The 13,021-nt window shown below is 43.4% G+C and overlaps 2 protein-coding genes across 4 annotated transcripts in view; both read right to left on the reverse strand.

The window, feature by feature from the left end:
- Positions 1–77: 77 nt before the first annotated feature.
- On the reverse strand, positions 78–8,762 carry ppox (protoporphyrinogen oxidase). 2 transcript variants are annotated; one of them, XM_062399523.1, is made up of 13 exons: positions 8,648–8,762; positions 7,460–7,634; positions 6,466–6,600; positions 5,849–5,964; positions 5,212–5,344; positions 4,508–4,652; positions 3,763–3,956; positions 3,363–3,423; positions 3,032–3,150; positions 1,855–1,968; positions 1,299–1,448; positions 993–1,035; positions 78–900 (listed from the first exon to the last, which is right to left on the reverse strand). In XM_062399523.1, the coding sequence occupies exons 2-13, from the start codon at positions 7,541–7,543 to the stop codon at positions 764–766; spliced, it is 1,431 nt and encodes a 476-aa protein (XP_062255507.1). In that variant the 5' UTR covers positions 7,544–7,634; positions 8,648–8,762; the 3' UTR covers positions 78–763. The 2 variants fall into 2 exon arrangements, with proteins under 2 accessions (XP_062255507.1, XP_062255508.1); XM_062399524.1 differs by lacking the exon at positions 8,648–8,762 and adding an exon at positions 8,362–8,640.
- A 2,575-nt stretch (positions 8,763–11,337) lies between these two features.
- The window catches only part of dyrk1b (dual-specificity tyrosine-(Y)-phosphorylation regulated kinase 1B), a 45,404-nt gene continuing 43,720 nt past the window's right edge, over positions 11,338–13,021 (reverse strand). For both annotated transcript variants that reach the window (XM_062400215.1, XM_062400214.1), the window contains exon 13: positions 11,338–12,956. In XM_062400215.1, the coding sequence (XP_062256199.1) occupies positions 12,441–12,956 (516 nt within the window). In that variant the 3' untranslated portion in view covers positions 11,338–12,440. The remainder of the gene's footprint in view (positions 12,957–13,021) is intronic.

Raw genomic sequence — 13,021 nt, forward strand, 5'->3', positions numbered from 1 at the left:
AAGCAAAAGCTTCAGTGTAACATAGAAATCAGATGGTGACAGTTAATATAAATGTGTGTGCATACATGACAAACAGCTTGTAGTTACAACAAGGCTTTATTTAAAGTGCGAGTCACATCAGTAGGTAAATCCCACTTACTGGGACGCAATAAAGACCATGTATCAACACATAAATAAACTCAAGAGGACTAGAATCAGAACAGAAACAGGTGCTTGACCTCGACACAGCATGAATTTAACAACCTGTCATTTTATTTGGATATTGCAATATTAAAATACAATCTTATACACAGCAGTAGTAGATAAATAGGACTTTATCTGCCAATGCCCAGAAGGTTTGGTCTAAAGAGGCTTATTGCTATGAGAGTTTGAATGAACCTTGGTTTTTTACTAAGTGTAGCATCAGCTGCTTGGTAAAGTTCAAGCATGATACTCAGGCGTTGGATGTTTTTGTTGCTTGTATTAGCTGTAACCTCTTCGAAAAACAGTTGCATCCTGGGATAGATTTGTCTGGGAAAGATAAACAGGTTGGAGCCTTCGTTTCTGGGGAATGGCAGCATTTGTCGCCTACATTCCGAGGAGCCTTTAAAATGGGACCGCCTTGTCGCTTCGCTGTGACGCAAAAGGTCCTCAAATGCAGTGTCCGAGGGAGGCAGCACCTGAGAGGTAGGAGGCATTATGGGTAGAAAGATGCTGGCACGTGATATTGGCTGTCTGCCTTCACAACACAAAGCATCCTCCTGGTGAGATGCTGCCTACTTTATCAAACCCCAGTCCCCAACAACTCCTCCACAGCTCTCCGTCCACTGAAGATGACATCATTCACCGACACACCATCATAGCAGGAACCAATAAGAGACAGCGAGAGACTTTTCTTCTTTATGAAGCTACGCATGGACTCTGTAAAGGGAGACAGACACTCCTTACAATGATATTTCACTTCAGCCTGTAAATACATCATCTTTAGATGTGATGCAGAAGTCAACACTCACCAACTCTCCTGTAGTGTCCTTCATAGTACTGAGGTATGCAGTCCTGGTGAGAGAAACACAGCAGAAATGTCATTACTGTTACAACAACCTACAGTACAGTCGAGATGTAGTATAAGTCAAAGGCCAGGGGACGGCAACCAGTGATGAGTGAAGATACTGGTGCAGTATCTTCAGTATCTAAGATACAATTAAGAATGAATGAAATAGGGAAGTAAAAACAGAGAATCATAGTTGAATCATTCACATGAATCTTTAGCTGGTCTGGACTTCATGTTTGAATCCACAGACTGTCCTGTCCTGTCTCACCCTTTGTAGAGCCACCCAGCTCCACCTGGGTGCTGCGGTGACTCCCAGGTGGCAGTGCACCGCCTCTGTGGCTCTCGCTAGAAGACGCTCCTCTGACACTGTTTCTGGGTCCCCGAACTCTTCCTGGAACCAGGCCCCGCCCATCATCACCTAGACGACACGGTCACATGAGTTTAGGTCAGAGATGTGGACTCACCCGACAACAAGATGGTTCACTGCAGATACCACCTGCACGGCTATGTCCCTCTTCAGCTGCCACAATTAATATTATAACAATATTATTAACAAGATGGGTTGAATGATTATGTGTGAGGCTCAATGTGAGACTGAGTGATGAAGCCACACAGATAATCATTGGAAGCATAATACCAGCTTTTAAATAATTGTGTGGGATTTCCTGTGCTGGCCTCCACCAGTCATCTCTACTTCATGTTTAAGCACAGCCCTATAAGAAAGGGCTCCACAACTTAACTCTCTTCAGTGGAACAACTCTGGTGGAGCTGGTGGAGACCAAACAAGAGCTAAAAGGTGTGCATCTGTGTGTGTGTGTATTTACCGTCAGTCTAGTCGTCTGCCCATCAGGTCTGTTGTGTTCAGGGAAGGGAACAGAGTCATAGGTGACCCCGAGCAAACCCCGATCCTCTGATGATGGAACCAGGTGACCAAAACCCTGACAGAGTCAAAGAGAAGGATTTGTATTGTCACTTCTAGAAACAAACACTACCACTGAAAAGAAACAGGACATTCACAATGCTTCAGCTGAGTGTGTGTGTGTGTGTGTACTTTCAGATATCCACAGGTGACCCTCTTACAAGCTGCAGGGTCATCTGCTGTGGAGTGTTTCGACCCTTCTCCCAGAACATCATCTTTGAACCAGGATGTCTCCCTGACACTCCCCTCAGCTAAATGTTCTCAGGAGCTGCTGGCTCCACAAATCTTGTCCCACCTTCCTAGCCATACCCTGAGACTGTCCCTTTCTGCCTCTCCAGATAGCTCCCTAGTGGCTTTGTGTAACTCCTTGCCTTGGTTTCAGAGCAGGTGTAATGTTGAGCTTCCAAAAAAGCCCCTAGAACCGATCTTTACCGTACACGTTTTGTGTTCCATCCGCCTGCCCTGCACTCCGCAACCAGGTCTGCATATTTAGTTCCATTGAACCTGATGTGATTTGTGTTTTTTTAAATCTGGGACATGACAACATCAAATTCAGACACAGTCAGTGCAAGTAAACGTTAGTGTCTTGGTAACAGCTCACTAAGGGAATTCTATCACACCTTCTGTCCTGCCAGGCTGCTGATAACAATGTCAGTCAGACACAGAGTATCTGAGTATGCAACAGAAATGAATAACACTGTTTTTTCCATCCCCCGTCTCCTCTTCTATCCATCTGTTCTGTGTTCTGCGTTGCTGCATGGCTCGACTGACATAAGCTGACTCAAGGACCAACCCCAGAAAAAATGATGAACTATTTCCAGAGGCAAATTATTACTGTTTGCATCGTTTGCTTTGTTGTTGGCACCTGAAAAGTCATCAGAATGTGAACGGGCACAATGCTACTGCCTGAGCTTCATTAGTACAGATTTGTTAGGCACAAGAACGAGCTTGAACCTCAGGCACACAGTAATATTCTCATCGGAGAAAAATCCTGAATTTACATTTTAAATAAGTTTACCACTGTCAAGTAGTCCTCTACTGCCCCTAACAGTGTTTTGTGTGCGTCTCTGAGTAAGTCTCACCATTGCAGGCAAGATGGAACCGTCATACTCCAGATTTACCACAGCGACCGTTACCGTGGCGATGTCCTGCAGCTCCTGGATGAGAGGTTGACAGGAGGAAGGCAGGGCTGACGAGAGGGCTGTGGTAACAGAGCGATGTAATGAAATGTGATGGTTATAAATAAATTATATATATTGTTTTGTAGCAGAAAGTGTAAGGCATTTTTGATTTTGGTAAAAATTGTGAGTTTGTCTAGTTGTATAATTTCAATTTGTATAAAATACAGTGAAGAGTTTCTGCTGCTGATCAAACGAACACTGGAAGAGCTGTGGTCCAGTCGTCACCACTGACCTTTAGCAGGCAGAGCAGAGATGATGTGATCGGCTGATACGACTCCATCCTCCAAATTGATCTACACAGACACACATCTTTCATGAAAGTTGCCTAATAACAGCAGAATATAAGAACCTGTTTTGTTTCCCGACCTAGAACCTCCACTCAGATGTTTTGCAGGTTAAAGATCCACCTGGTTGACCATCTCACTTTAGCATTCTAACTTGATAAACTGAGGCTGATGGCAGAGAGAGGAGATGTGACACTACATGGCTAAAATTGTGTGCAAATTTCACAGAACATCACAACTTAGTTTGGTTACTAGAATATGTATAATCTCTATAATAAACCAGCTACATCTGAGCATCACATTCATATTGTCACATTCAGGCAAAAACAAAAAAAGAGCTTCACTGACCTTCCAGCCAGAGTTTGAGGGACAGATGTTTTTAACAGCTGCGTCTCTGTGAAGCTCTACTCTCCCGCTTTGTTGAAGGTAGTCTGTGATGGATTCGGGGAGGGACTCCACTCCTCTTCTCAGGGACCACTGGGCCCACGACTCTTCTATAGACCTCTGAGCCAGTGGGCCAGGGGGGATCACAGGAGTGGGACCTGGGGTTTTAATACATGCAACAGGACACAATACCCAAATTAAACAAGCATTACACTTCAAGCTTATTTCACTGAGATGGACTGAAAGACAGTGGGACAGTACTGGTGCGATGTTACAGTGTTCAAATTACCAAGTGGTATGAGGACGGACCCTGATGATACTGCAGGCCGGTCTGCTTTTTAACTGCATGTTAAGGTCCAGTGTGTATGAGGTAAGAACCTTTTTGTTTTCATTATCTTTACATTAGCATTTTACAGAATAGAGCAGATCAATCTTTGATAGGACATGGTCCTCTTCCTCCATGTTGTATGCAGTGTTTCTACAGAAGCCCAGAACAGACCAACCAAACACACTCTGAGCAGCAGAGCCTCAACTGTTTAAGAGATGATACAGAAGAGTCATTAGGAGCGCAGAAAAAATGAATTTGATTTGGATGTTATTAGGATTAGAGAAGATTGTCTAGAGATTGGTTGTTTGTGTGAGAAGCTTCGCTCTCAAAGCTAAATGGGAAAGCAAAACAGAAACAGTAACAGTAAGTGGAAAAGTGTACCTGAGCCCAGCAGCATGCCCAGTGTCAGGGAACCTCTATGCTGCTCTGCGTTGTAGAGCGGCGGAAAACAAGAGCGTATGCTTAACTTCCTGCAGTCCCCTGCAAACACACCGCGACACAAACTGTCTACAGCTATGTCCGCCAACTAGACACACACACACACATACACACAGAGGAGGAAATAAAAATGAGATAGAAAGCAAATCAAAATCGAATAGTCACATAAGACAACTGGTGGCATTGACAAATACCAATTTTGAATCTCACAAAATCCGGTTTAAAAGGACAGGTCCGCCCCACAACCTTTTCATTTTTTGTTTAGGTTATTTTGTCTTTCTTTACAGAGACAGTGGAGGGAGAGACAGGAAAGGCTGGAGAGAGAGAGAGGGAATAACATGCAGCAAAGAGACTCAGGCCAGATTAGAATCCAGGCCACTGTGACAAGGCCTTGTCACATGACACAGGTACGCACATTTAACCAGATCACAGGTAGCTCACCTGGTTAAATGTGCGTACCTGTGTCACGTGACAGCTACCTGTGAGCCACGAGACATCACTTTCTATACAGGTGACATGTCTTGTCTTTCGTCAGTACTTAAGACGAAAGATATGACCCTAACCCTTTATCATTTGTTTATTCATATATATATATAAAATAAAGAATCTGAATGAGAAATGACAATGTCTTAAGCAAGTCCCCTCACCTCCTTTCCCAGCCTCCGAGTAACAAATGAATGGATAGATTCATCGTCCTCCTTGTTTTTCTTCACAAGTATCTCCATGGCAACGCTCAACAGGAGGGGACGAGAGAAGGGCGGGACTGTCCGCAAAAGTCCACTGAAAGGAAGAAGGTAGTAGAAAGACACAGAGACGTTAAGTACTGCAGTAGTAGTACATGTGAAAATCACAAGGTGTGTGGTCTTAACACAGAATCTACAGAGAGGGTCAATACAGAGTCCTACACAAAGTGATGTCAACACACTCAGTGCTTTATTAACTTTATGAGCTAAACTGCTGTGTGTCCTCCTCCTGATTTCTGCAGCCACTAGTAAGCATAGTATGACAAAAGAGGAGAGCTAAAAAAGTATGGGAAATAACTAAAGGAGCCTGAGGCGGCATGAACAGTGATTCGCTGTCAAACGGAATCTTGGGATTATCATTGATGAGTCAGCAGAACACATTCCACTTCAGTGTTCTAAAATAAATAAATGGACAGAGCCACTCAGCATAAGATGTAATGATGAACATCAACATTTTGAGTGAAATCTAACTTTCTGTTCTTTTAGATGGATTCAAATAGCTCTGAAGTTAACGCTGACAAATCGAACAACAACATCTGACCTGATTCCTGAGGGCATCTTGTGGAGCTGTCCCTTCACATACAGATATCTGTTCTTAGAGGCAACATGACTGTAGGTGACTGGAAGAATCTCCCCAGCCAGGCCCAGGTCATCCACCTACACACACACACAAAGAGTTTAGGACAAGTTAACATCCGTTTTCCGAGGTCCTGAATGTTTGAGTATTGATTTCACTTCAATCACTTATATCTGAGATGCTGAGTCAGGCTGACTGAAACGAACCTCTGCAGATCAGGCAGAGAAACCTTTAGACGGTCTGGATGAGTTAAAGACTTCATTATCTCCTACTTTATTCATGTGAATATTATTCTTCAACAATGGATCCTCCAGTTTAGTTTTGTGTTTTCATTCACCTTTTTCCCTTGTGTGGTTGGGCACTATGGTCCCCATCAGGATTTTGATTTATTCCCAAGTTCCCCAAAGATCGTCATCAATATCAAGCAGCCTACTTCAGAATTCCATCTTATGTATTGAGTTCATTTCTTTTTCAGATCAGAAGGTGATTTTCTTAAACCTGTGCTGTTGACTTTACAGTGTAAGATAATGATAAAGTTGACATAACCCTAACTATAGCTAAATTTCTGTGGTAGAGCGCACCATGTTGAGTGTGTTGCGTCCAACCGCCCCAGCAGGCCGAATCCCTCTGGGCCCATGTTCAAACACGGCTCCATCCGCCCTCCTGGTGGACGACAGCCAACCTCCCACACGGCTGCTGGCCTCCACAAGGATGACCTGGAGACACAGAGGAGACAGACTGCTCAGATACTACAACCAAGGCTCGTACAAACATAGTCCACAGATGAAGAACAAATGCAGAAATCTAGTTGTCCAAGTCCTTCACATGTTTTGATATGGATATCCAATCCGTCCATTATCTATGCCTGTGAGGGTTGAAAGGTCCCACAGGGAGAACATTCAAACTCCACACAGGTCACTGGTCGGCCTGCAGGTTAAACTAGTTTAATTACCTCAGGATGGATAAATAACCCTGAGTCTGCAGAACTCCAGGGGCATTTTCAAATCAGCCGTGTGGGAACATTTTAGTCAGAGATCTGAACCAAACTTTAAGGTCGGGAAGAACACAAGACTCCATTCTTATGCACGCCATACACATGATCATGTATCCTACCTGCAGCTCTACGCACTTGATCATCTTTGCAGGTGGTACATTAGCATGAGCTACAATCTGTAGCTGTAGCTTCATTTGTGAGTTGTCAAGTCATCCTCATGTCAATCAGACACGTGAAAACAAACTTAAACAAGCCACACAAAGGTGGGGTTATTCCAAATCAGACGTGTTTTCAAACTTTTTTTAGAAGAGGGGACCTTAATGGTGAAGATTCATTAAGAATATTCAAAGTGCAGTGCAGCTTTTCAAGAGGACTCCTGCACAGTGGATGAAACAAACGACATTCCTCACTTCTATAAACCTTTATTATTCATTTTTCGTATACGTGCATTCTATTATTATAGACATTATTATACTCAAGGCAGGTGGATGGAGGTAGGAAGGTATATCAGAGAAAAAGGTGTTGGCCTCCTTTTCATCATTACATCATATGGTGAGTGTGTGTCTGTTTGTATGTGTTACCTTTGAAACCTGGGGGCTTTTGCAAAGGTAGTAAGCCGCTGCCAACCCCCCGATCCCCCCTCCCAGGACTGCTACAGTTGTCATTGGCGTGCAGCGACCCACTGACAGGGTGAGGGGAGGTGAGGAGACAGCGGGTGAGTATGTAGCTGGGACAGGGTGTGTCTGCTGAAGAGGCCTGTGGGTGGTGATATGAAAAACAGTTAGTTTTATCAGTCTCCCCCACCCAACACAGACTCAAAGGAATTCCAGGACTTCCTTATATAATCAACCCAATGGCTGTGTTTCTGTTTAAATAGTTAAATCTTAAAATACTTCCTGTAGACCAATGGTATATTATCTTCCCCCTCCTTCTTTGTCAACAACTAAAATATATACGCTTACTCAGCAAACAGAGTTTTTCAAATATTTGGGGTTGGAAGAAAATATCAGTACGGCTATATATTGTTGCCTGACTTATGAGATACAATAATTGATATGCTGCTGCCAAACATTGATATTCACTCATTTAGTTATATGTATATATATATTTTTATATACACACCTTTTTGCCAGTTTATGGGTGTAGAGATTGACAAGTTACAGTACGTTTGAGACTTTTTAAAGCAATGTTTCATCTCAGGCTGTATCTTTGAAGGTAATGCAATGAATAAACACACAAATTCTGCACTACACCCTCTTTAGAGATATTATCTCAGGCCATGTATTGCATGTATATTGAGTTGCCCTGCGATTACCGACACTTATAATAATAAGTATTTTATCATAAACAACTTTTCTCTACAGCACTTTGTAAAAAGAGGTGAACAAGAGAGGGATGATCAGTTAAAAAAACAGAAGACGAGAAGATGACATGAAAAAATGTAATGTTACCAAACATATGTCAAACATATACAAAAGCTTACCGATGAAAAAAGATTTAGTATTTAAAAGACAACCGGAATGTTTCATGTCTGGTCTCACAAGACAGTTCGGCACTCTAACAGCAAAGGTCCGGAACAGGCACCAGTAATAAGCAGCAGGTGAATGAGGTACACGGCGAGTCGGGTTATTCCGCTGCTATGACAGAGGGCTCATGTTTGAGGAGCCCGCAAGAGGCTGCACATGAAGAAGGTGAACAGCAGCTGACAGGAGGAGTCCACAGGCAGGCGGATACAGACACAGACAGACAGACAGAAAGACACATCTGACCTTTAACAAGTTACGTCAGACGGATCCCGGAGTTCCTGCGGGTTACGACGGCAGCGCAGAAATGTCCACGAGTCTTCTTCCTCATCATGTGTTATGGTAACAACCAATCAATGAAAATGCGCAATAGCGCCACCAGCTGGTGTGGAGGGAATATCAAAGCCGAACCAATAATGATAACTTAGATAATAATAAATACAATAATGATACTGCTACTGCAACTATTACTATTTCTAATAATAATAATAATAATAATGATAATAATCAAGTTAAAATGAATTTTTAACACCAGTCTCCTGAACTAAGTCAAAAGGACAATGGCTCTTGGTAGAACATCCACCAATAGTCGTGTTAAAACAACATAAACTTTGCCTAGATCCATATTTTTATTTGGATCTACACCAATTTTCACACATTCATTATTATCAGGGGGTTTTGTACACGATGTATTCAATTATTCTCTGTGAAATCATGGAAAATGTTGAAAAATACCCTATTTCGCCATGTTGAATTAATCTGCTCCCCATCTCAAAAATTGAATGGGTTCTTCCTGGACCCATACCGGAAGTTTTATGTTAATCTGTCCAGTTGTGTTTGTGTTACCTTGCTTTCAAACAAACCAACTAAAAAACAAATTGACAGAGGTGAAAACATAACCTCCTTGGTGCAGGTAAATATTGTTCACATTGCTTATCACAGTTTCTCAGACGCTTTTCCTACGCATGCAGCTGCATGCTTCCTCTCTTTGACCCTGTGACCTGCAGTGTTAGAGCTCAGCGGAGAAGCTGAAGACCATCAGATCCACTGTGCAGGAACAACAGTACACATCTTCAGTGTACTCAGAGAGATCTGAGACACTAACCTTCTGCTGATGCTTGTGCTTGTTGTGATGCTCAGACAGTCCGTCCACTTCTTGCAACACTGATGATCTGTGTGTGCCTCATGGATAAACAATTCATTAAACATCTATGATAAAACTGCATGTCTGCATTCCATGGAACAACCTGTGTTAGAAAAGTGTTACTGTGGCCGTGTGTGTGGAATCTGGTGGGATCAGATCCTCTGTTTACACTGACAGACCAGTTTGCTAGCTGGAAAGTCATTCAACTAGACACACAGAATGACACATTGTTTGAAGTTATGTTGTCTCTTTTCATTTGTGTTTCTTGTTGCTTCTATGTTGGAGCCTCTTTCAGGATCCTGGGCAATGACTGTATTCTCTAATGACGGACACGTAGCTTTTTCTAATTTCTACTTCCAGGTATCATCACAGTACTCGTTGTGCAGCATGGGTTGCCATGGTGACATTCCGTATATCTGCTAAAACTGTGCAAGCTTTGTGTTGCTGGTGAACCAGCGTGAAGAGCAGAGAGCTGGATAATCCACTCATTTTGCTTGGTGGTACCTCATGGCACAGACTCCAGCTCCAGAGCAAATGAGCTGTGCAGAATGAAGAGTTGTCATCGACCCTGGTTTCCAAGGTGATCATCTCTAGTCGTTGCTGACAGCAAACTTCTCTCTTACTTGCCCCAACCTTAAGGAGTTCACTGAAGAGCTGTAATCATGTGATCTTCTATACAGCGTCTTGTTATTTGACAAACATATTCACACAAATTAAAGTTTAATTTCCAAACACTTGGTAAATTCCTATAGTGCATTTCTAGTCACACACACATTCATACAGTGCATCCCTGGGCAGCACTTATTCCATCACACGTCACTCACACACTTGCGGCACAGTTGTCAGGTGAAATTTGGGGATCAGTTGCCCAAGGTAACTTAAGCACTCAGAATGATGGGAGACTGGGATCAACCCGCTCCTAATGACTTGATGAGGTGGGTCATCTGGTAAATATTGTTTGCAACCCACCTTCCTTTTTAGTAATAGCACCAGCACAGTAGAGATGTCATTTGTATCTTCTGCACCCGGCTGCTGGAGTCTTGTAGCTGTATACATGAATCAGTCTTTTTATTCTGAAGGTGAATGGGATGCTGCTGTTTCCCACTGAACTGAACATGCTGTCATACATAAATCTGAGATTAAAGAACCATTGATTTAAAAGTATGACCACGACCACTTTGTTTTTAATTAACATTAAAATCTTAGACCACGGTTGTATTTGAGCAAGTTCAAAAGTTTTCAGTAGAAAATAAGACCAAATGAGGGAAAACAGTCATATGAATTATAATAATAATTAAAAAAAATCAATTAGTCATGTTATATCCTGCTTTTCGTTGTTTTCCAAATTCTCCCCAATCCTTTGTTCATCTGTCTCGGTCAAACACTAGCTTTTGATTGGCTGTCTACCATTGGTTGTGACATATAACGTGTGTATTTATTCATATGATTTTTTCACGTCTCATTCTTTTATCTAATAACGAACACATGAGGTGTCTATGGCTTAGCGTGGGTGGAGAGAGGCCAAGCATCAGAGCTTCATCCTGACCACACACAAGGTCATATTAGTAGGAAGAAAAGCGGAGATCTGATGTTTGTTTGACTTTGGTGTGCAAAAGTATACTCTTTATTCTTATTATATATCCAACTTTATTTTGCCCCAACCCCTCCCCTCCACCCAGCCCCCACAACCGGTGGCATTCCCATGTCACCAGTTACTGTCACTGTTACAATAGCCAATCAGAGCTCACCTGCAGAAAGAAGGCAACCAAACAAAGAAGAGCAGAAAAAAGGGTTACTTTCAGTTTGTTTTTTCTTGTTAAATAGTAATAAATACATTGAGATGCAGTGGTTCTTACTTTATCCTTTTCTCTTAAGCAGAAGGGTTAAAAAGTTTTTTTTTTTTATTTCTGTTTCTATTTCTTTTTATTTCTTTAATTGATCTGTGTTGGATCTTTAGCAGCAATCCGGACCAGTTGTCATGGTGATTAGCAGCACAGAGAGGAGGAGCTGTCTGGAGGAGAAACACAACAGGAGGAGGAGGAGATGAAGAAGAGCGCGGGGAGAAGAGGAGGATGAGGAGGAGAAGGAGATCCCTATGAGCACCAGCACGGCATCAGTGTCCTGTCACCTTCTCCTCCCTCCACCTCCCTCCCTCTCTCCGTACTCTGTGACAACCAGGCGGGGAGCGACAGAGGGAGGACACAAACTCAAAGAAAAAGTGAGTTTAACACAGACACGAGAGAGAATCCATGAGTCCTGAATCACACATATGTTGGTGTTTCCTATCTTTGAAACCAGCTTCTGTCTTCTCGATGCAGCAGTGTGTGTATACGTACATAATACATATATATATATATATATATATACACACTGTATACATGTGTGTGTTTGTCTGTGTGTGTCAAGACTGCTCGTCTCTAAGAGCTGCAAATATAATTATGTCATAACTAACCAGTTTGAACATGAACATGTGCTCTCTGTCCACTTACAGCCACCATGTGGAGTAAAATGGAAAAGCATGGCTCCTCTCTCTTTCCTCTTCATCCTCCTCCTCCTCTCCAGGCTTAAACAACAACCAAGTAGAACACACAACTCCTCAAACCCGAGAAAAATCAAATATTAAACAACAATAATAATATTAATAAAAACAAACTTGTCACAATCATTCCTTTCCAATTACAGTTGCAACAAAAGACAACAAACTAAAACAGGATAAAAGGAGAGTTTTCCCAGCATCCCCCTCCTCCTTCCTCCTCCTCCTCCTCCTCTCATGCAGTACAAACTGTCTCCTTCAGCACAAAGTTCACCTCTTTGTCTCTGAACTCTGGCTGTATGTGTGTAGTTGTAGTAGTTGTAGTTAAAATTGTATGGCTTTAGGGCATGGTTCAGGTTTTATCAAGAATTGGCTGGCCCCTCGTCTGAGTCCGGCCTCCCTCTGCCCCCCGCAGCGGGGTTATTGTTGTTGGAGGCAGGGTAGTAGTCCTCAGGGGTTGGGGCTTGTGGCCCTGGGGCGGTGGGGGCCGTCCGAGTCCGGAAGGCAGACAGTCCAATTGGCAGAGCGAGGGGCAGGGAGGCAGAGCCAAATTGAGAGGCCTCCATGGAAGACACCGCACCCAGGTGGTGCAGCCCTAGGGACACGCCCACATCCATGCTGTCACTCATCTGGGGCGAGGATCCCTGCTGGCCCCCCCCTCCTCCGATGCCCGTCTGTCCGCCCTGCCGCAGGCCACGCCCACCGTTTCCGTGGTGGGAGTAAGTTGGGTGGGGGTGGTGGGGCGCATCCAGGAAGTGGCGCTGGTGTTGCTGGGAGGCAGCCGGCTTGTGGAGCAGCAACTGGGTGTATGCTGGGTCCTGACCCCCACCTCCACCATCACTGCCTGGCCACATCCTCATCTGCTGCTGGGAGGGAGCCTGGCGGGGAAGAGTCAAGACAAAACACAGAGGTGAGACACATTCAGAGTCCTGCTCTGACAGAG

This window comes from Platichthys flesus, chromosome 11 (genome assembly GCF_949316205.1).
Source record: "Platichthys flesus chromosome 11, fPlaFle2.1, whole genome shotgun sequence".
NCBI classification, from domain to species: Eukaryota; Metazoa; Chordata; class Actinopteri; order Pleuronectiformes; family Pleuronectidae; genus Platichthys; species Platichthys flesus.